The following is a 26,269-nucleotide window of genomic DNA, read 5'->3' as shown; positions in this document are numbered from 1 at the left end:
CATGTGGTCAATACAGTGTAATACGTCCCTTGTCAAGGTCATGTGGTCAATACAGTGTAATACGTCCCTTGTCAAGGTCATGTGGTGAATACAGTGTAATACAACATCCCTGGTCAAGGTTAAATGGTCAATACAGTGTAATACATCCCTAGTCAAGGTTATGTGGCAAATACAGTGTAACACATCCCTAGTCAAGGTCATGTGGCCAATACAGTGTAATACATCCCTAGTCAAGGTCATGTGGCCAATACAGTGTAATACAACATCCCTAGTCAAGGTCATGTGGCAAATACAGTGTAATACATCCCTAGTCAAGGTCATGTGGCCAATACAGTGTAATACAACATCCCTAGTCAAGGTTATGTGGCAAATACAGTGTAATACAACATCCCTAGTCAAGGTTAAATGGTCAATACGGTGTAATACATCCCTAGTCAAGGTTATGTGGTCAATACAGTGTAATACATCCCTAGTCAAGTTTATGTGGTCAATACAGTGTAACACATCCCTAGTCAAGGTCATGTGGCCAATACAGTGTAATACATCCCTAGTCAAGGTCATGTGGCCAATACAGTGTAATACAACATCCCTAGTCAAGGTTATGTGGCAAATACAGTGTAATACATCCCTAGTCAAGGTTATGTGGCCAATACAGTGTAATACATCCCTAGTCAAGCTAATGTGGTCAATACAGTGTAATACATCCCTAGTCAAGGTTATGTGGTCAATACAGTGTAATACAACATCCCTAGTCAAGGTTATGTGACCAATACAGTGTAATACAACATCCCTAGTCAAGGTTATGTGGTCAATACAGTGTAATACATCCCTAGTCAAGGTCATGTGGTCAATACAGTGTAATACATCCCTAGTCAAGGTTATGTGGTTAATACATTGTAATACACCCCTAGTCAAGGTTATGTGACCAATACAGTGTAATACAACATCCCTAGTCAAGGTTATGTGGTCTAGTGTAATACATCCCTAGTCAAGGTTATGTGGTCAATGCCCTTCCATATTCCCTCCCTTACACATGTATGCTCTATTTTTCGATCATTAAGCCGCTATTCCCTGTCTTTTGTCTGTCATGTTTACTAGTTGGGAACCTTGTTGGGCATGGTATAGTAATGTACTGAATTGTCTTTTCTATTGGTGTCGTTTTGGGTTTGTAGGTGTAGTTAGTCTGCGTGGGAGGGGCATGTTTTGTAAGGTCGTGTACAAAAGTGCCGACACGAGAGTCAATGTTGACCTTGATGCGTTCAATGAGCCTCCCTTGGAGAGCAGATGTTCAGAAGTCGCCGACGACATAATGTATATCACAATAGGGTAGCTTTGTATATATGTATGTACAATAAAGGAGACCAGATCGCCAAATACAGACATCATCGTTCATTGTCTAGGTTTGCAATTCACTGTCGCCCACAAAAATTGTCCATTGTCACGTCCGTGCGAGTCGTAGTATACATTACGTCCCTATACATTAGAGGTAGTTCAAAAGGATGACCAATGGATGGGATATAAGGTAGAATTACCCATTGGTCAGTCATGGGTAACGACAGAGGTCAAAGACACTGACCGGATATGGGTCATTATTATAGTGTCACCGCATTTCAGAGGACAATATGGGGTGTTTGTCAACTTCTGAACAACAACAGAATGGGATCTACCCGGGGCGTGATGTGTCATACAACAGTAAGTAACAGTGCTAAACGTCTCGTGTTATTGCACTGTATAAATCTCCGAAAACTGGAATATATTGTGATCAAAATCTACTATATAAGATAGCTGACATGCATTTTGATGATCACCGAACGCAAAACATAATGGGCCAAGTAGAGATGGAATCTTAGGTAATAAAAGGGAAATACAAAACGATATAAACAAAGACATAAGGCATAGCAACCAATTTATGAGTCTCTTTATCGCTCACCTTTCTACCAACCGTACTGGGAATGGAGTATTAACTTCTAGCACAAAAGCACCACAGCATATCATACCTTTTGTTGAAACCAAGAAAACTGCCAATGCCCCTTCCGTATTTGATAGAAACCAAGAAAACTGCCAATGCCCCTTCCGTATATAACAAGAACATAGTACAGGCTCTTACATACAAACATCACCTGTACGTCACAGGCATCAATAGTCATGCCCACACGCATAACCTGACTGTTTTAGTTCCCACCACATTCCAGCATCCCTGAGGCAGTCCCATAAGGGCAGCAATGGGACCGCTAATAATGCCGATCATTTCCTATTTCCAGAGAGCAATAAACAGTTCATTATTGCCTTACACAAAACACGGACAAAAACATACCTTCAAATCATCCGTCGTTGTTTCACACACATAAGTACAAAGTACGATTTAAGCTTCTTTATCCACAAAGTTTAGCACGAACGAGCACATATCCCAACGAAATTAGCTTTGGAACTCACACACGTGTGCACGAGAAAGGCCTGGGGGACGGGAGGTAGAGTGAAGCAATGAATGGACGTACAGCTGACGCTGCTCTCGTTCACATCTGGTTCCCATAAACCCAGCTACTCGTCGAGTACTCGGGGCTAAGCCTGCTGATGGTGGCAGCTTCCAGATCATGCAGGCAGGCATGCAGACAAGCTGAAGCGTTTTCTTTTATCGACCAAGTACATATCAATGGTAGAAAAACCAAGGTGATTGATTTTTTTTCACATTTTTCTGTTAAGGACGCAACAACCATATTGATAATTGACAGGGCGACCCTTGGTCGTGCTGCAGGTCGGCGATAGAGTCAGCGAATGAACGACGTCACCGGCCGTATAACGGCATGTGTGTTGTTTCAGGGGGATTGTGATATTTAGCTCAACAGCCGAGAGACACCATTCAATCCCATTTTATCGATATCTTTCATTCGATCACGTTTGTAACAGCTGAGACATAGACTAAATGGGACGTGTTACAATAAAGGAGTTCGCTATCACCATACTACCCTTTCAGTATACCTGCAGTACCGTCAGTATAATCAAATATCTAAGCCTGAACCGGTACGTCAAGGAGGCCAAGATGTGGGTGCTGAACAAGTGATTTCCGGTTTCTTTCCAAATAAAACGAAATAAGGCATGCTTTAGACCGTTGACTATTAGATTTTGTCATTTCTATAAAAATGACGTAGAAGATGAATACCATTTCATTTCAAATTGTTTCTTCTTGAACGGTCTCAGAATGAAGTATATAAAGCCTCACTATCGGGTTAATCCCTCTGTTTATAAGTTAATCATTTTACTATCAACTAGTAATGTTAGGTGTTTAGTAATGTCCCAGTGAATTGCTCTGCCCGGGCTGACTGGTGTCGATGACATGTATATCCTCAAGACAAATAAAGATTGTTATCGAGGTTAAGTCACTTATTGTTATATACAAATGTATCGGAGTGCGTCAGTAACATATTACTTCATTTCTTACCTCATTCCACAACAAATAACTTTGAGAAGAAAAGCATAATCTAAATAACACCACACAATGTTTAAACAGACGATTAAGAACATCGTCAAATTTCAGAACACCCCATTAAATTTTCGGCTTCTACAGTTTTGTATATAATTTAGTAACTTTAGTTTATCTTTTCCCATTCTGTCATGTAAAGTTCATCAAATCGTGAGTTATGGAAAGTATGTATAGGAACAGAGGACATGTCATCAAAAAATAGTCATTTTTTAAATACATGTTTTTTGTATGAATATGAAAGTCAGACCTTAGTAACGCACCATTTTTATTCCCAAATAGTCATTAAATATCAATCGGCATTATTTTGGATGTCGCTATAATTTTAATCCTCCGTCTACGCTTTAGAAATTTCGTGTCAATTTTGTAGATCTTTGTGTTATAATGAGAAACAAAGGTCATGCCGTTGTGGTGTTGGAATACTAAACAAATGATTATCTTAACCGTATATAAAATAACTTACACTATCAATTCTCGGTATATTTAAATCATTTTAAAGTACAATGTAGTATTATTAAAGATTTTTCCAACAAATCTTAGTTAAATCTTGCTACCATACGTGTATATGCCAATCAAGATACATACAATGTATGTTAATTGTATGACTTAAATCAAGATTAGAATTTGACAGGTGATATCTAAAATTGTTAATAAATTGATATAGTTTACACCAAGTTGTTTTCATAATAAAAAGAACTGCAATGTTTATTACGTTGATCCTGTATATATATTAATGTTTATTATACTTATCTGTTTATTACTTTGATCCTGTATATATATGTTTATTACTTTGATCCTGTATATATATGTTTATTACTTTGATCCTGTATATATCTGTTTATTACTTTGATCCTGTATATATATGTTTATTACTTTGATCCTGTATATATCTGTTTATAACTTTGATCCTGTATATATATGTTTATTACTTTGATCCTGTATATATCTGTTTATAACTTTGATCCTGTATATATATGTTTATAACTTTGATCCTGTATATATATGTTTATTACTTTGATCCTGTATATATATGTTTATTACTTTGATCCTGTATATATATATGTTTATTACTTTGATCCTGTATATATCTATTTATTACTTTGATCCTGTATATATATGTTTATTACTTTGATCCTGTATATATCTGTTTATAACTTTGATCCTGTATAATCTATTTATTACTTTGATCCTGTATATATATCTGTTTATTACTTTGATCCTGTATATATATCTGTTTATAACTTTGATCCTGTATAAATCTATTTATCTGTTTATTACTTTGATCCTGTATATATCTGTTTATAACTTTGATCCTGTATATATCTATTTATTACTTTGATCCTGTATATATCTATTTATTACTTTGATCCTGTATATATCTATTTATTACTTTGATCCTGTATATATCTGTTTATTACTTTGATCCTGTATATATCTGTTTATTACTTTGATCCTGTATAATCTATTTATTACTTTGATCCTGTATAAATCTATTTATTACTTTGATCCTGTATACTTCTCTTCGTTATTTTCGATAGATACGCTAGCGTCTTGTTAGTTGAAATAGTTTAAAAGACAGTGTATTTACCATCACATTACCATTGTATTTAAACATTTTGGAAACCATACGAACCTGGGCAGTATTTCATCTTAATTCTCCGAGTAAGTTTTTCTTTCGTTCCTCTGTAAATCCGTGAGCTCCACACTACTAGCGAGGTGTAAACACTAACACATGTATTTTTCCCGTACTATATACAATGGGGCTGTGGACCAGCTGTTCGGCACTCCACGTCTCTCCACGTCTCATCCAGTGTGTGTACACATCTGTCTACTATCGCATACAAAACCCCGTCCGTTCACAACAAAGGAGGGGCCTGCTGCACAGCTGACGGTGTGAGAGAGTCGTCACACATGTGTGCTGGAATGCTTGGCCCCTTCCCCGTGATAATAGCCCCTAATTTGCCCACACCGTCTCCCAGGAAGCCCGGCTAGGGGCGTCAGTTCTCGAACATCTAATCGATATTGCTCAAATTAAAATCGAAAGCGTGATAAATATTAGACACCTTGCTCACGACCAGTCGTCGTCAGCGCCATAATGAGAGGCATTACACCAGTAACATTTTTCAATACAATAGAATATTATGTAGTAATCTGGTCGCCACAATTGTTAACTTCTCTTAATTATTAATTAAAGAATATGTTGGTGTTTTAACATGCACTTTTAAAACGTCTTGTTTGGCTGCAGGTCGTCCGAAATATCACTTTTAGCAACTCGATGTCGTGTAGGAACGAGATATATAGGTCTCGAAGATCGTGAACCTGGTACTATAAATTGTAGTTTTGTTTCTGTTAGATTCTATTCAGATGTACATAATGTATATAAATTCTACTTCCGTCGCCAGGTTCCACTTGCACCAATTGGCTAACACGCTATCATATGTACGCCTCGAAATAAACTCGCTTACTCTAAATAGAACCTCTTTTTTCTGTCCATATAATCAAGATATTTTAGATATCTCGAGATCGACTTTTACGTTTCGTGTAGACAAAAACAACAGTGATGAAGTGTAACATGACAGAGGGTACGTAGGACGAGGTTTAGGTCGAACCATACATGTATCCATGACAGTGGGTACGTAGGACGAGCTTTAGGTCGAACCATACATGTATCCATTGAAGTGGGTACGTAGGACGAGCGTTAGGTCGAACCATACGAGCTTTAGGTCGAACCACACATGTATCCATTGAAGTGGGTACGTAGGACGAGCTTTAGGTCGAACCACACATGTATCCATTGAAGTGGGTACGTAGGACGAGCTTTAGGTCGAACCACACATGTATCCATTGAAGTGGGTACGTAGGACGAGGTTTAGGTCGAACCACACATGTATCCATTGAAGTGGGTACGTAGGACGAGGTTTAGGTCGAACCACACATGTATCCATTGAAGTGGGTACGTAGGACGAGGTTTAGGTCGAACCACACATGTATCCATTGAAGTGGGTACGTAGGACGAGCTTTAGGTCGAACCATACATGTATCCATTGAAGTGGGTACGTAGGACGAGGTTTAGGTCGAACCACACATGTATCCATTGAAGTGGGTACGTAGGACGAGCTTTAGGTCGAACCACACATGTATCCATTGAAGGTCGAACCATACATGTATCCATTGAAGTGGGTACGTAGGACGAGCTTTAGGTCGAACCACACATGTATCCATTGAAGTGGGTACGTAGGACGAGCTTTAGGTCGAACCATACATGTATCCATTGAAGTGGGTACGTAGGACGAGCTTTAGGTCGAACCACACATGTATCCATTGAAGTGGGTACGTAGGACGAGCTTTAGGTCGAACCATACATGTATCCATTGTAGTCCACCAGTATGATTACAGGCTATGATCTTAACTCGCCTAAACTTTGAACATCACACAAACTGATATAAGAGATATTGCATTCAAAATAAATATTCATCCTTTACTAATGATTTTTTAATCTTTACCGAGATAACAAGATGATATTTGGACGCAAGTTGGATCACAGCACTTCAAACAGCCCACTCACACATACATTTATATGAGCAACGGAGCATGTCGATTGATTCAGAGTGCAATACGATTAAAATTCTGGTGTAATGCAGTCTGTCTCCAGGAACGTGCCTCCGTCACGTGAAGGTTTAGCACAATCAGCATAAAACCGTGACGCACCTGTTCACCGGAAATGACGGCATTACAAGTTCATATCCATGAACGACCTCATTTGATTGTACAAATCCTGACTGTCATATTTCATGTTATTTTTAAAGAAATAGACTGAACAACAATAACAATACTCAGGTAGATGAGCAGGTTACCTGACTGAACACCTGTGTGGTGTACCAGCCGTGTCGGGGTCATAACCCTGGAGCATTACTGCGCTACGGTATATATATATATATATATATATATATATATATATATATACAAATATGGAGAAATAGAGAGTAAATAAGAACATTTTACTTCAAGTAGTTATCACAGACAACTAAGTTGTCACTGTCACCTAAGTTATCACTGTCACCCTAGTTATCACAGACAAACCCTAGTTATCACAAGACACCCTAATTATCAGAGACGACCAAGTTATGCACGAAGGTGTTAGTTGATCAACGTTCTGCTGGAATTGTATAATTTTCTTGTACTGTACATGTAAGCAATTACATATAGTCTTCATTTCCACCAGAGACCTATATAGGTCTTCATTTCCACCAATATTCCGTAAATTTAGTCAAATTTTTCATTTAAAATGACGATGACTTGTTAAAGTGTGAAGTTTGTAAGGAACTTTCATTTTCGTTTTTTTAATCGTTTTATTTTAATGACAATAAACCAGTTAACAGGAGAAGGACACCCACAAACACCATCCTAAAGACACAGTCACTAACCAGTATACCAGGATTGACTTAGAACAGCTCAGTTGTCGGACTTTACTCCCTTTATTCTGTCATCCACTCTATTTCTACCACATCTCGGAACAAATATCTGTAACAATGTCACCCGAGCCTATGGTATGTTTTTTTTATAGACGATGACGAAGAGCCCATTAGGACGAATACGGACTTTAAATAATTGTATCAACTCATTAACCAAAGTCTGTACAATGAGGACATGGCGAGATCTCCAACCGATAAAACTTCAGAAACCTTCGGATAAGGATAAGATAGAAATTAGTGGTCACCCAATTGTTACAATGGCATTATCGCATTTGATGGTCAGTGTACACATGCCTCAAAATGGTAATCAATTGACACCTTTGACCATCTATGCCATACCTACACCTTCCTTGACATCGTTTGCTGCTGTTGACAGATTTGGCACCAAAAGGTGTCGGGTACCTGTAGGGGTCAGACAAAGCAGGTGGCATATGGGCAGGGCATCTCTGGACAGGTGAGTCCAGGTAGGTATCGTGGTCAGTCGTCATTTGTATGACGAGGTAGATTAGTGTCACAGCTGCCAATAAGGACAAGTGCAGGAACGACCGTCATTATGACATAACACGGTAAAACCAGTCAACAATACAATGGTTACTGGACACCTTTCCTACCCTATCACTAATTGATCCCGATTAGCCGATCGTTGTTCAATTACGATACAAGTATGTACTGGAATGTCATCTGCCAGTTTAACGTACTTTTAAGTAGTCGTACATTCATCCACTGTCGTCAAACCGTATGAGCCTATTAGTAGGTATGAACATGTAGTTAGAGGAGATGTATCATAGACAATTCATTGTTATCAGACCAGATGAGACAGAATCCAGGAATTTGTATACTATTGATAAAAACTCTTTTGACGGACGAATACAGTATTCCTCCATACGCTAATGAACCGTTATTAGTTGTTTTGTTAACTCAATGGTACGATATAATATACAAAAGGAGAAACAGCACTTCAGGTATAATGGTAGAATAAAAAAGTAAGGTCGTTAGTGTCAAGATGATGCCCGGCGATAAGTATCACACGATCACTACCGAGATATAACATGGCAATTGGTTTAAATATGCTGCCGAAGATTACTGTGACTTCCGTATGTTCTTGAATAACACACCTTTCTACACCTACTCAATATTGTCTGCCTGCTGAAGTCGACGAAGATCATAACAACCAGGAGGCCTATCGCCTGCTTTATGTTATTTCTATACGCGCGAAAGTACTAACAGAGTTAGGGTAGAGATTGAGTTAATTTCAAGAGTCGATAGAGATAACAAAGTAGAGAATAAACAAATGACCAAAGATGTAGTAGGCTGAATGACGTACCTGGACTTTCATGGTAGTAGTTGTCTGACAGGAGTTCACTCTGTGTCACGGCCGACGTCACATCCACCGAGTAGTGACTCTCAAATGACGAGCACTGAAAGAATCAGAAAATATTCTTATATATAGGCCTGTAAAAACACTAGATAGAGACTAGATAATTAACACCTTTATCTATCTGTATTAAGACTTAATAATAAATATCCATATCTATCTGTATAAAGACTAAATAATTAACATCTTTATCTATCTGTATTAAGACTTAATAATAAACATCTATATCTATCTGTATAAAGACTAAATAATTAACATCTATATCTATCTGTATTAAGACTTAATAATAAACATCTTTATCTATCTGTATCAATACTAAATGATTAACATCCTTTTCTATCTGTATAAAGACCAAATAAATACTAAATAACTAACATCCTTATCTATCTGTATAAAGACTATATAATAAACATCCATATCTATTTGTATTAAGACTACATAATTAATATCCATATCTATCTGTATAAAGACTAAATAATTCATATATTCCCGATTACGTTTCAAGTAAATTTCCTTTGTCTTAAATACAGAATTAATCAGACGACTTTTCAATGGTTAAACATCTCCATAAGTCGGTGATGTATTCCCCAATGTCCAGATACTTGCACTGAAACTATAATATGTGCTGGTATTGACGAGGACTTTCAGTGTATCGTATGTGCGAGAACACGTAGTTTCTCTTTGTATAAGTAAATGCGTATGGACTTTTTAAAAAATAGTTTAACTATTTGTTATCCTCTGTTTTTCAGTGCCACAGATGCCGACTTGGGTTAATTAGAACTACTGTGTAGACGGTCTAATAGTCAGACATCACTTAATCCAGCAGGTTCGTATAATTCTAAGTCCCCTGTTGAAGATATTAAATTATAGACAGGCATGTACCGGTAACAGGAGAAATATAACCTGATGGAAAATAGAAAAACGTCCACACGACAACAAGTATAATGTTACCAACTGGGTCACTTATAGACGTCTTACTTCTATGTCTCGTCAAATAACACATTCAATGTCTTACTAACAGTTTTTACTAAAATCATGGAATTATATCAGATCTGCGCCAATGTCATCAAATGCTCCGAGTTCAAGGTTAACAAGAAAATAATACAAACAGTAGATTATCATCTAACCATGTGTACTGTGTTGTCTAACCTTGGGTACTGTGTTGTCTAACCTTGGGTACTGTGTTGTCTAACCTTGGGTACTGTGTTGTCTAACCTTGGGTACTGTGGTATATTTCGGAAGTTAAAGTATTACTGTTGTCTAACCTTGGGTACTGTGGTATATAATACAATAGTACTGTGGTATATTTCGGAAGTTAAAGTATTAGTGTTGTCTAACCTTGGGTACTGTGGTATATAATACAATACAATTCTTTATTAAATAATTCCGGCCCACATGGGGCAATATATTTCGGAAGTTAGAGCGGTATTGTAGTCTAACCTTGGGTACCATTGTCTATTTGCCGACTTCAATTTGTAAAGCACAAATAGCTCAGAAAACAAATCGATATTATCCTACTAAAGTTATATTTTGTTTGAAAGATCAATATCTAGTTATATGTGTAACCTTCAGCCACGCTGACTAGGAGTAACTTCCCATATACATAATTTATTGAGACAAAAATATCTTGAAGTTAAAAGGATTCTTTACTAGGAAGTGATTTCACAGTTGAATACGTTAAACACATAGCCTCAAATGATTATTTTGATGTGGAAATGGTTTTGTAGTATAATTAGGGAATCAAAAATGAAAATATTATATAGAAAGTTGATATTAAAGATGGAAAAGTTTAATGTATACTAAATTAGAAGGTAACCGTGCCGACATAACACAGGCGTGTTATTTTAAAAGTAGTTTCTATATATCATTGTACGTCTTTCTCTATAAGTCGTTAACTTTTGGAAATGATTGAAATCGTTTGCTGGCTTGCATGATAATGTGTTGAAAAATGAAATAACGTACAAAACGAAGCATTTATTTAAATTAATAGATTTGCGCATATTTCGGAATATTTGATGAATACATATTTAAACATTGTATCAGACAAAACATACCTCAACCAGCTTAAGTCACGATTTCACGTAAAAATGGATTCACTGCACGAAAGACATGCAACTTTCAAGAATTATATTCAATTTAATTCAAACTTTATTAGCTTTAGTATAAATGCACGTATAATTGATGACTAAACAAGAACGAGATGAGAAAAAAACATGTTTACATAATACTAAATCAAACTGCGGGCCTGTTTGCCTCAGTTTAATGACTGTTTAATAAATAAAATATCTCAAGTATGATATTCGTATTGGATGACAACATGATGTTTGTACATTTGTGTAATCATTCATGAGTTAAATATTTCCGTAGTCTGGACATATACTTGGATCTAATCGATTTTTATGGAACAATGGAAAAAGGAACAACAATCATCATCAAGTAAATAACAGATTGTATATATAGTTTTATATATCACGGAGTATTACAGGTTGTATATATAGTTTTATATATCACGGAGTATTACAGTTTGTATATAATTTTATATATCATGGAGTATTACAAGTTGTATATAGTTTTATATATCACGGAGTATTACAGATTGTATATATAGTTTTATATATCACGGAGTATTACAGGTTGTATATGATTTTATATATCACGAGGTATTATATGTTGTATATAATTTTATATATCACGGAGTATTACAGGTTGTATATAGTTTTATATATCACGGAGTATTACAGGTTGTATATAGTTTTATATATCACGGAGTATTACAGGTTGTATATAGTTTTATATATCACGGAGTATTATGGTTGTATATAGTTTTATATATCACGAGTATTACAGGTTGTATATAGTTTTATATATCACGGAGTATTACAGGTTGTATATAGTTTTATATATCACGAAGTATTACAGGTTGTATATAGTTTTATATATCACGGAGTATTACAGGTTGTATATAGTTTTATATATCACGGAGTATTACAGGTTGTATATAGTTTTATATATCACAGAGTATTATAGGTTGTATATAGTTTTATACATCACGAAGTATTACAGGTTGTATATAGTTTTATATCATCACGAGAGTATTACAGGTTGTATATAGTTTTATATATCACAGAGTATTATAGGTTGTATATAGTTTATACATCACGAAGTATTACAGGTTGTATATAGTTTTATACTATCACGGAGTATTATAGGTTGTATATAGTTTTATATATCACAGAGTATTAAGGTTGTATATAGTTTTATACATCACGAAGTATTACAGGTTGTATATAGTTTTATACATCACGAAGTATTACAGGTTGTATATAGTTTTATATATCACAGAGTATTACAGGTTGTTTATAGTTTTATATATCACGGAGTATTACATGTTGTATATAGTTTTATATATCACGGAGTATTACAGGTTGTTTATAGTTTTATATATCACGGAGTATTACAGGTTGTATATAGTTTTATATATCACGGAGTATTACAGGTTGTATATAGTTTTATATATCACGGAGTATTACAGGTTGTATATAGTTTTATATATCACGGAGTATTACAGATTGTATATATAGTTTTATATATCACGGAGTATTACAGGTTGTATATAGTTTTATATATCACGGAGTATTATGGTTGTTTATAGTTTTATATATCACGGAGTATTACAGGTTGTATATAGTTTTATATATCATGGAGTATTACAGATTGTATATAGTTTTATATATCACGGAGTATTACAGGTTGTATATAGTTTTATATATCACGGAGTATTACAGGTTGTATATAGTTTTATATATCACGGAGTATTTTAGGTTGTATATAGTTTTATATATCACCGGAGTATTACAGTTGTATATAGTTTTTATATCACGGAGTATTACAGGTTGTATATAGTTTTATATATCACGGAGTATTACAGGTTGTATATAGTTTTATATATCACGGAGTATTAATGGTTGTTATATAGTTTTATATATCACGGAGTATTACAGGTTGTATATAGTTTTATATATCACGGAGTATTACAAGGTTGTATATAGTTTTATATATCACGGAGTATTACAGGTTGTATATAGTTTTATATATCACGGAGTATTACAGGTTGTATATAGTTTTATATATCACGGAGTATTACAGGTTGTATATATAGTTTTATATATCACGGAGTATTACAGGTTGTATATAGTTTTATATATCACGGAGTATTATAGGTTGTATATAGTTTTATATATCACGGAGTATTACAGGTTGTATATAGTTTTATATATCACGGAGTATTACAGGTTGTATATAGTTTTATATATCACGGAGTATTACAGGTTGTATATAGTTTTATATATCACGGAGTATTACAGGTTGTATATAGTTTTATATATCACGGAGTATTACAGGTTGTATATAGTTTTATATATCACGGAGTATTATAGGTTGTATATAGTTTTATATATCACGGAGTATTACAGGTTGTATATAGTTTTATATATCACGGAGTATTACAGGTTGTATATAGTTTTATATATCACGGAGTATTACAGGTTGTATATAGTTTTATATATCACGGAGTATTACAGGTTGTATATAGTTTTATATATCACGGAGTATTACAGGTTGTATATAGTTTTATATATCACGGAGTATTATAGGTTGTATATAGTTTTATATATCACGGAGTATTACAGGTTGTATATAGTTTTATATATCACGAAGTATTACAGGTTGTATATAGTTTTATATATCACGGAGTATTATAGGTTGTATATAGTTTTATATATCACGGAGTATTACATGTTGTATATAGTTTTATATCATCACGGAGTTTACTTGTATATTTTTTTATATATCAGGGAGTTTAGGTTGTATTATTTTATATACCCGGGAGTATTAGGTTGTATTATTTTTTACCCACGGAGAAATTAAGGTTTAATAGTTTTATATATCAGGGTATAATTTTTTAATTTTTTTAAATATTCAGGGTATAAGGTTTTTTAAAATTTATAGTTTTATTTTTTAATATCACGGGTTTTAAGGGTTTATATGTTTTTTATAATTTTACGGGGTATTTTATTTTTGGGGTTTTTTTATATTTTTATTCAGGGAGTATTACATTTTATTGTTTATAATCAAAAAGTATTCAGGTTGTTTTAGTTTATAACACGAGAAAATTACATTTTGGATATGTTTTATATCAGGGGTTGGGTTTTAAATTTTTAGGGTTAGTTTTTTTTTTAAATCCGAAGTTTTCGGGTTTGTTTATAGTTTTATATATCCGGGATTTGGGGTTTTAGATACTCAGGGGTATTACGGTGTTGAAACCGGGATTAGTTGAGTTTAATAAAAAAATTTCAGGGGTTATTTTAACAGGGTTTTTTGTTCAAGAAACCCCGGGGACCCAGGGGTTTAAATTTTTTAAACCCGGGGGTTTTGTTTAAATTCCGGTTTTTTCAGGTTAAAATTTTTTTTAACACCGGGAGCATTTTTATTTTTAAAACGGATTTTTTGGGGGAATTTTTTAATATCCGAATTTTGGGGTTTTTTTTTAAATTCACGAATTTAAGGGTTTATATTTTAAAATTTCCGGGGTATTTGGGTTAAAAAATTTTTTAAAAATTTCACGGGTTTACATTTTTAAATTTTTTTTAATTCACGGTTTACGGGTTTGTTTTTTTTTCCCGGGTTTTAGGTGTTTTTTTTTAAACAGGTTTCGGAATTTTTAAATGGATTCAGGGTTTTTTTAAACACAATTACAGTTGAATTTTTTATCCGGGGGGTAAATTTTTATTCCCGGGAAGGGTGTTTTTTTTTAAAATTCAGGAATTATTAGTTTTATATATCACGGAGTATTATTGTTGTTACATAGTTTATATATCACGGAGTATTACATGTTGTATATAGTTTTATACATCACGAGTAAATTACAGGTTGTATATAGTTTATATATCACGGAGTATTATGGTTGTTTATAGTTTTATATATCACGGAGTATTACAGGTTGTATATATAGTTTTATATATCACCAGAGTATTACAGGTTGTATATAGTTTTATGATATCACGGAGTATTACAGGTTGTATATAGTTTTATATATCACGGAGTTTTACAGGTGTATATAGTTTTATATATCACGGAGTATTACATGGTTGTATATAGTTTTATATATCACGGAGTTTACAGGTTGTATATAGTTTTAGTATATCACGGAGTATTACAGGTTGTATATAGTTTTATATATCACGAGTATTCTAGGTTGTATATAGTTTTATATATCACGGAAGTATTACATGTTGTATATAGGTTGTATATATCACGGAGTATTACAGGTTGTATATAGTTTTATATATCACGGAGTATTATGGTTGTTTATAGTTTTATATATCACGGAGTATTATATGTTGTACATAGTTTTATATATCACGGAGTATTACATGTTGTATATAGTTTTATACATCACGGAGTAAATTACAGGTTGTATATAGTTTTATATATCACGGAGTATTATGGTTGTTTATAGTTTTATATATCACGGAGTATTACAGGTTGTATATATAGTTTTATATATCACAGAGTATTACAGGTTGTATATAGTTTTATATATCACGGAGTATTACAGGTTGTATATAGTTTTATATATCACGGAGTATTACAGGTTGTATATGATTTTATATATCACGAAGTATTATATGTTGTATATAATTTTATATATCACGGAGTATTACATGTTGTATATAGTTTTATATATCACGGAGTATTACATGTTGTATATAGTTTTATATATCACGGAGTATTACAAGTTGTATATAGTTTTATATATCACGGAGTATTATGGTTGTTTATAGTTTTATATATCACGGAGTATTACAGGTTGTATATAGTTTTATATATCACGGAGTATTATGGTTGTTTATAGTTTTATATATCACGGAGTATTACAGGTTGTATATAGTTTTATATATCACGGAGTATTACAGGTTGTATATAGTTTTATATATCACAGAGTATTATAGGTTGTATATAGTTTTATACATCACGAAGTATTACAGGTTGTATATAGTTTTATACATCACGAAGTATTACAGGTTGTATATAGTTTTATATATCACAGAGTATTATAGGTTGTATATAGTTTTATACATCACGAAGTATTACAGGTTGTATATAGTTTTATACATCACGAAGTATTACAGGTTGTATATAGTTTTATATATCACAGAGTATTATAGGTTGTATATAGTTTTATACATCACGAAGTATTACAGGTTGTATATAGTTTTATACATCACGAAGTATTACAGGTTGTATATAGTTTTATATATCACAGAGTATTATAGGTTGTATATAGTTTTATACATCACGAAGTATTACAGGTTGTATATAGTTTTATACATCACGAAGTATTACAGGTTGTATATAGTTTTATATATCACGGAGTATTACATGTTGTATATAGTTTTATATATCACGGAGTATTACATGTTGTATATAGTTTTATACATCACGGAGTATTACATGTTGTATATAGTTTTATATATCACGGAGTATTATAGGTTGTTTATAGTTTTATATATCACGGAGTATTACAGGTTGTACATAGTTTTATATATCACGGAGTATTATAGGTTGTATATAGTTTTATATATCACGGAGTATTACATGTTGTATATAGTTTTATATATCACGGAGTATTACATGTTGTATATAGTTTTATATATCACGGAGTATTACAGATTGTATATATAGTTTTATACATCACGAAGTATTACAGGTTGTATATATAGTTTTATACATCACGAAGTATTACAGGTTGTATATATAGTTTTATATATCACGGAGTATTACATGTTGTATATAGTTTTATATATCACGAAGTATTACAGGTTGTATATAATTTTATACATCACGAAGTATTACAGGTTGTATATAGTTTTATATATCACGGAGTATTATAGGTTGTATATAGTTTTATATATCATGGAGTATTACAGGTTGTATATAGTTTTATATATCATGGAGTATTACAGGTTGTACATAGTTTTATATATCACGGAGTATTACAGGTTGTATATAGTTTTATATATCACGGAGTATTACAGGTTGTATATAGTTTTATATATCACGGAGTATTATAGGTTGTATATAGTTTTATATATCACGGAGTATTATAGGTTGTATATAGTTTTATATATCATGGAGTATTACAGGTTGTATATAGTTTTATATATCATGGAGTATTACAGGTTGTATATAGTTTTATATATCACGGAGTATTATGGTTGTATATAGTTTTATATATCACGGAGTATTATAGGTTGTATATAGTTTTATATATCACGAAGTATTACAGGTTGTATATGATTTTATATATCATGGAGTATTACAAGTTGTATATAGTTTTATACATCACGGAGTATTACAGGTTGATTATAGTTTTATACATCACGAAGTATTACAGGTTGTTTATAGTTTTATACATCACGAAGTATTACAGGTTGTATATGATTTTATATATCATGGAGTATTACAAGTTGTATATAGTTTTATACATCACGGAGTATTACAGGTTGATTATAGTTTTATACATCACGAAGTATTACAGGTTGTTTATAGTTTTATATATCACGGAGTATTATGGTTGTATATAGTTTTATACATCACGGAGTATTACAGGTTGTATATAGTTTTATATATCACGGAGTATTATGGTTGTTTATAGTTTTATATATCACGGAGTAAATTACAGGTTGTTTATAGTTTTATATATCACGGAGTATTATATGTTGTACATAGTTTTATATATCACGGAGTATTACAGGTTGTATATAGTTTTATATATCACGGAGTATTATAGGTTGTATATAGTTTTATATATCACGGAGTATTACAGGTTGTATATAGTTTTATACATCACGGAGTATTACAGGTTGTATATAGTTTTATATATCACGGAGTATTATAGGTTGTATATAGTTTTATATATCACGGAGTATTATAGGTTGTATATAGTTTTATATATCACGGAGTATTATAGGTTGTATATAGTTTTATATATCACGGGGTATTATAGGTTGTATAATTTTTATATATCACGGAGTATTACATGTTGTATATAGTTTTATATATCACAGAGTATTACAGGTTGTATATAGTTTTATATATCACGGAGTATTACAGGTTGTATATAGTTTTATATATCATGGAGTATTACATGTTGTATATAGTTTTATATATCACGGAGTATTACAGGTTGTATATAGTTTTATATATCACGGAGTATTACATGTTGTATATAGTTTTATATATCACGGAGTATTACAGGTTGTATATAGTTTTATATATCACGGAGTATTATGGTTGTATATAGTTTTATATATCACGGAGTATTACAGGTTGTATATAGTTTTATATATCACGGAGTATTACAGGTTGTATATAGTTTTATATATCACGGAGTACTACATGTTGTATATAGTTTTATATATCACGAAGTATTACAGGTTGTATATAGTTTTATATATCACGGAGTATTATGGTTGTTTATAGTTTTATATATCACGGAGTATTATATGTTGTACATAGTTTTATATATCACGGAGTATTACATGTTGTATATAGTTTTATACATCACGGAGTAAATTACAGGTTGTATATAGTTTTATATATCACGGAGTATTATGGTTGTTTATAGTTTTATATATCACGGCGTATTACAGGTTGTATATATAGTTTTATATATCACAGAGTATTACAGGTTGTATATAGTTTTATATATCACGGAGTATTACAGGTTGTATATAGTTTTATATATCACGGAGTTTTACAGGTTGTATATAGTTTTATATATCACGGAGTATTACATGTTGTATATAGTTTTATATATCACGGAGTATTACAGGTTGTATATAGTTTTATATATCACGAAGTATTACAGGTTGTATATAGTTTTATATATCACGGAGTATTACATGTTGTATATAGTTTTATATATCACGGAGTATTACATGTTGTATATAGTTTTATACATCACGGAGTATTACATGTTGTATATAGTTTTATATATCACGGAGTATTATAGGTTGTTTATAGTTTTATATATCACGGAGTATTACAGGTTGTACATAGTTTTATATATCACGGAGTATTATAGGTTGTATATAGTTTTATATATCACGGAGTATTACATGTTGTATATAGTTTTATATATCACGGAGTATTACATGTTGTATATAGTTTTATATATCACGGAGTATTACAGATTGTATATATAGTTTTATACATCACGAAGTATTACAGGTTGTATATATAGTTTTATACATCACGAAGTATTACAGGTTGTATATATAGTTTTATATATCACGGAGTATTACATGTTGTATATAGTTTTATATATCACGAAGTATTACAGGTTGTATATAATTTTATACATCACGAAGTATTACAGGTTGTATATAGTTTTATATATCACGGAGTATTATAGGTTGTATATAGTTTTATATATCATGGAGTATTACAGGTTGTATATAGTTTTATATATCATGGAGTATTACAGGTTGTACATAGTTTTATATATCACGGAGTATTACAGGTTGTATATAGTTTTATATATCACGGAGTATTACAGGTTGTATATAGTTTTATATATCACGGAGTATTATAGGTTGTATATAGTTTTATATATCACGGAGTATTATAGGTTGTATATAGTTTTATATATCATGGAGTATTACAGGTTGTATATAGTTTTATATATCATGGAGTATTACAGGTTGTATATAGTTTTATATATCACGGAGTATTATGGTTGTATATAGTTTTATATATCACGGAGTATTATAGGTTGTATATAGTTTTATATATCACGAAGTATTACAGGTTGTATATGATTTTATATATCATGGAGTATTACAAGTTGTATATAGTTTTATACATCACGGAGTATTACAGGTTGATTATAGTTTTATACATCACGAAGTATTACAGGTTGTTATAGTTTTATACATCACGAAGTATTACAGGTTGTATATGATTTTATATATCATGGAGTATTACAAGTTGTATATAGTTTTATACATCACGGAGTATTACAGGTTGATTATAGTTTTATACATCACGAAGTATTACAGGTTGTTTATAGTTTTATATATCACGGAGTATTATGGTTGTATATAGTTTTATACATCACGGAGTATTACAGGTTGTATATAGTTTTATATATCACGGAGTATTATGGTTGTTTATAGTTTTATATATCACGGAGTAAATTACAGGTTGTTTATAGTTTTATATATCACGGAGTATTATATGTTGTACATAGTTTTATATATCACGGAGTATTACAGGTTGTATATAGTTTTATATATCACGGAGTATTATAGGTTGTATATAGTTTTATATATCACGGAGTATTACAGGTTGTATATAGTTTTATACATCACGGAGTATTACAGGTTGTATATAGTTTTATATATCACGGAGTATTATAGGTTGTATATAGTTTTATATATCACGGAGTATTATAGGTTGTATATAGTTTTATATATCACGGAGTATTATAGGTTGTATATAGTTTTATATATCACGGGGTATTATAGGTTGTATAATTTTTATATATCACGGAGTATTACATGTTGTATATAGTTTTATATATCACAGAGTATTACAGGTTGTATATAGTTTTATATATCACGGAGTATTACAGGTTGTATATAGTTTTATATATCATGGAGTATTACATGTTGTATATAGTTTTATATATCACGGAGTATTACAGGTTGTATATAGTTTTATATATCACGGAGTATTACATGTTGTATATAGTTTTATATATCACGGAGTATTACAGGTTGTATATAGTTTTATATATCACGGAGTATTATGGTTGTATATAGTTTTATATATCACGGAGTATTACAGGTTGTATATAGTTTTATATATCACGGAGTATTACAGGTTGTATATAGTTTTATATATCACGGAGTACTACATGTTGTATATAGTTTTATATATCACGAAGTATTACAGGTTGTATATAGTTTTATATATCACGGAGTATTATGGTTGTTTATAGTTTTATATATCACGGAGTATTATATGTTGTACATAGTTTTATATATCACGGAGTATTACATGTTGTATATAGTTTTATACATCACGGAGTAAATTACAGGTTGTATATAGTTTTATATATCACGGAGTATTATGGTTGTTTATAGTTTTATATATCACGGCGTATTACAGGTTGTATATAGTTTTATATATCACAGAGTATTACAGGTTGTATATAGTTTTATATATCACGGAGTATTACAGGTTGTATATAGTTTTATATATCACGGAGTTTTACAGGTTGTATATAGTTTTATATATCACGGAGTATTACATGTTGTATATAGTTTTATATATCACGGAGTATTACAGGTTGTATATAGTTTTATATATCACGGAGTATTACAGGTTGTATATAGTTTTATATATCACGGAGTATTACAGGTTGTATATAGTTTTATATATCACGGAGTATTACATGTTGTATATAGTTTTATATATCACGGAGTATTACAGGTTGTATATAGTTTTATATATCACGGAGTATTATGGTTGTTTATAGTTTTATATATCACGGAGTATTATATGTTGTACATAGTTTTATATATCACGGAGTATTACATGTTGTATATAGTTTTATACATCACGGAGTAAATTACAGGTTGTATATAGTTTTATATATCACGGAGTATTATGGTTGTTTATAGTTTTATATATCACGGAGTATTACAGGTTGTATATATAGTTTTATATATCACAGAGTATTACAGGTTGTATATAGTTTTATATATCACGGAGTATTACAGGTTGTATATAGTTTTATATATCACGGAGTATTATAGGTTGTATATAGTTTTATATATCACGGAGTATTACAGGTTGTATATAGTTTTATATTTCACAGAGTATTACAGGTTGTTTATAGTTTTATATATCACGGAGTATTACAGGTTGTATATAGTTTTATATATCACGGAGTATTACAGGTTGTTTATAGTTTTATATATCACGGAATATTACAGGTTGTATATAGTTTTATACATCACGGAGTAATTTACATGTAGTATATAGTTTTATATATCACTGAGTATATTACATGTTGTGCTTATCGCGATATTTTTCTACCGTTGCAATGATTCTCATAATATATTTCCACTTTTGGTATGTCCAGGAAATATCTAGTAGTAATAATATCTAGTAGTAATAATATCTTCTAGTATTAATAATATCTAGTAGCAATAATATCTGGTAGAAGACACCACCCAAACACACACAAATATCAATTGTCAAGACCCTACCTATTAGGATAACTATTCTTAAAATCAATCTCCTGTTCTACTTAAGTTCAAATAAAATGTTTTACCGAAAATGACGCCTTACTACTGGTTGGATTCTTAATCTCATTGAAGAAACAAGTAGATTGATCTTCATAGACCCGGATTGAGTGTAGTAGGTGCAAAGTTTGAAATTTTCACTTGGCAACGTTGTAAAATATCTCTTAAAATCCCTTTAAATCAACTAAAGCTTTTCAGTACGGATTGATTTAGTTTGGACGTAGTTTCAATACCATTGATGTTTAAAATAACAAACAGACCCTATTTTTCATCGTTTGAAAAGGTGTTCCGAAACCTTATTATCGATATATTGTTTGGTTCTAAGTGTCATGTAGGTTAACATTGAGCTGTTACCTCTGTTTACCTATGAGATAATCTTAATCACAGGATTAAACATGGCTCCAGCAATTCGGAGATTAATCTCTCCCGTTGAATTATCCTATGCTTTCTTAAACACGTTTACATATTTATTATAAAATATTTCAATATTTATATTTTGCTTTAGATGTACTGAGGTGTAAAGCCCTGCCCGATCAGTGACCTTCAGGGTAGAGTTGACAGAACGACAGATGCTGTGTTCGCACCCACTATAACTGGCCGGTTCAGCAGGTATAGACCGCGGGTAGCTGGGTTTATTGACTTTAGGCAGTGTTGGAATCCCCTACGTGTGGACGATATAAGACCCAGTGTAGTGTGAACGACACGCGTTGGGCGTCCTCCCTTCACTCGATCTGACACACTCCTACAGTACAAACACCGGGCGGATGAAGCATGTTTAGCTTTAAAACGGATACGATATCAATGTCGAAATGCTAATTTTAGCCATTTTAATGGATATAACTGCACTTTTGTTATTTTGTAATTGTATCCAATTAAACGTTCATTTCATTTTTCATTTGCTAGAAAAGCAATGTCATGAGCGATGACACGTGCTGGGGTTTCTTCTTTATGACAGATAAAACTGACAAGTAAGGAACAACAGAGGCACGACATGACACTTTACCTGGTGACAATCTAACGAGACACGTACATTATTGAAATATCTGCACTACACATATTCATGTCTCCAATGCAACGAATTCCAATAAATATAGTATATTATAATATCCCAACAATGGTAAAATTGAGGTAGGGAAAGAAAATTTGTCTGGTGTGCATTGAATTCCCTACAAATAGCTCGTCGTTCTTATGGTTTTTGCTGAAAAGTATAACTACTGTTGTAGTTTATTTTTCCTAAGCTTAGTTCAAATTCATAGGAAAAGATATATATATATATAATAATAAAAAAAAAACACCTGAAGAGCTTGCTCTCAAAGCATGTTGAAAGCGCTAGTGTGAATTTCTGGTTTGTGTTTTTTATTATTATTACTATGTATACCCATCACAAGGACATTATATATTTTTGATTATATATATATATATATATATTCATATCACCTTGTAGTGCTAACTTGATCATTTACTGTTTCAACGGTTGTCATCGTTATCCGCAATCTCTAAACATTGTATTATATCCCTAAACAAATGTCCATTTCTCTGTTACCTAAGGGTTTCTAGTAATTATCGATTTGTCGACAACCTTCGTGTCTTACAACGGTGGCCATTAATTGGCCATCATTATATTTCAATTAATCTATCCTTTGTCGTTCATTCTTTCTTGTCGTTCTACTATTATCTTGTTTACAGGACAGCGCTGTCAGACCAGTTACGTTACGGCAGGTAAATAAGAATTCTGATTTATTGGAAGGCCGAACAGCGACCTAATGACACAAGAGCTTTGTTATAGTGTATACGTGTGCACGTCTCATCCAATCAGAACACTCGCCCTTACAGATGTAGGAACGCAGCACCTGCCGTGAGGGCGGCTCACCTTCCCGGACCGCCCGTTTTCCTTACCTGGACTCACAGTTTACCTGTTACTTTATATACCTGGAAACATGACCCGGTGTAGTCATGAATCACACACATCATTTGTAGTAGGGACTATTGTAAAGTATAATGTGTATTGTTATATCTGTTTGCAATTATAATATTTCATTTACAAATCTGGGGTTACTGCATCTATCGTGTTTTATACCAAGCTATATCACATAAGGTTATTACCAAGGTAGTCCTGGTATCCTCATTCATTTATCTATGTAGGATTTCGTTTGATACTGGTTTAAGCATTATGTGTGCAATTAATATATAAACACAACTAACTTGATTAAGATATGCTGACTCTTGCCACGTAGATGATAGTAAGACATATGTGTAGATCTGGTTGTAAGAGAGTGTGTGGGTTTGTGTGTGTACTTAGCATATAAAAACCTTACTAGGCACCTGTATGCAAAATATGAGGTGAGCCCCTCCAATAGGTGGGCTTATCTTACAACCAACACCCTTCGTGTGTTTGGCGCCATATGTCACTAGTTTGTATCCTGGTTATACACCAGACAATATTTCATTTGATTTTAAACTTTAATATTGCTAGTTAAATCATAATGTAAAGAAGCGAGTCACCTTGATGTCATATTGATCTAAAGATAAAATTTAACTAATGCATGTCCAAACAAAAATTATCTAACGTATGCTTGGGATCATATCATATTTACAACAAACTTCCTCTAAGACCAGCTGTTGCTGTATAGATTTCATATTGTCAATTATTTAAGCTGTGGTCGTATTATTTGCTTGGTTAAATAATTCTACAACACATGGTAAATATTTTATAATATTTTGTCTACGATGTTTTTGTATAGACAGATATATAATCCCCACTTATCACTTGTGGTAAGATGGCCTATACCTACTGATTCTGTATCAACACAGAAGGTTCGTTTATTACAAACTGAGTAGGTTTAGTAGAAGGCATACAAGTGAATATCATATCTAAATGAATTATATAGTATATACAGTAAATATTGAAAAATGAATAAAACTAAATTATGGAGCTGTTTCGTCCTTTTAGGACTCGTCAGTAATGGTAGGAGTCTAATCTGCTGGAAACACAGAAGGGTATTCAGGGAAATATGAAATGAGTTCAATATCAAAGAACAAAATGGTAATTACATTAACTAATTATCGTTAAACATGTTTTGCGTTTAGTTATTATTTCATTCTCAATATTTACCAAATCATTGCTTAATTGTGCATTTTTGTAATCTACATTTTAAAGTTGATTTGCCGATTATGGCAAATGAAATATAATACAATGTGTATATAATTATAAATAATGCCAGCCAATTTATAGTGTTATATACGAAAGTAAGTACTATAAGTTTATTTACTTTTTTATGCTGAATAATTAACCTCTGTATACTGTATTCTATCAGTCTAATCTATTTATTCCTTAATGATATTTACTACGTTTCTAATTTGTTTTAATGCTTTTCGAATGTGCAATATTTTTGTATTTTTATCTAACATTTTGAAGTTACCGCAGCTAGGTATAAGTAGTCAATATTTGCACTCACCTCTAAAGCTGTAGCGTTCAAAGACATTGTCGCGACGCGAAGATCCCGTTATATCAGCAAGCTATTCCAATATACGCTGGTAAGCTACTGGCACAGCAGTTCCAACTATGCTT

At 32.3% G+C, this 26,269-nt stretch overlaps 1 protein-coding gene and 1 long non-coding RNA gene across 10 annotated transcripts in view; one reads left to right on the top strand and one right to left on the bottom strand.

The window, feature by feature from the left end:
* The window catches only part of LOC117328141, a 35,020-nt gene that overhangs the window by 7,318 nt on the left and 1,433 nt on the right, over nucleotides 1-26,269 (bottom strand). For 6 of the 9 annotated variants that reach the window (XR_004532878.1, XR_004532880.1, XR_004532876.1 and 3 more), the window contains exons 1-2: nucleotides 26,157-26,269; nucleotides 9,272-9,365 (exon numbers count right to left, since the gene is read on the bottom strand). Coding sequence is in view for 3 of the 9 variants with exons in the window: in XM_033885533.1 (XP_033741424.1) it covers nucleotides 9,272-9,365; nucleotides 26,157-26,183 (121 nt within the window). In the remaining 6 variants the exon portion in view is untranslated. Of the gene's footprint in view, nucleotides 1-2,314; nucleotides 3,128-5,108; nucleotides 6,055-9,271; nucleotides 9,366-26,156 lie in introns of those variants that run through there. The other 3 variants (XM_033885534.1, XM_033885535.1, XM_033885536.1) reach the window with 3 other exon arrangements.
* On the top strand, nucleotides 503-26,160 carry LOC117328143. The gene is made up of 4 exons (XR_004532882.1): nucleotides 503-1,692; nucleotides 10,072-10,148; nucleotides 23,207-23,310; nucleotides 24,388-26,160. It is a non-coding gene; the product is annotated as an uncharacterized LOC117328143 (long non-coding RNA).

Source organism: Pecten maximus, chromosome 5, assembly GCF_902652985.1.
Source record: "Pecten maximus chromosome 5, xPecMax1.1, whole genome shotgun sequence".
NCBI lineage: Eukaryota > Metazoa > Mollusca > Bivalvia > Pectinida > Pectinidae > Pecten > Pecten maximus.
This window is presented reverse-complemented; position numbering and strand designations above follow the sequence as displayed.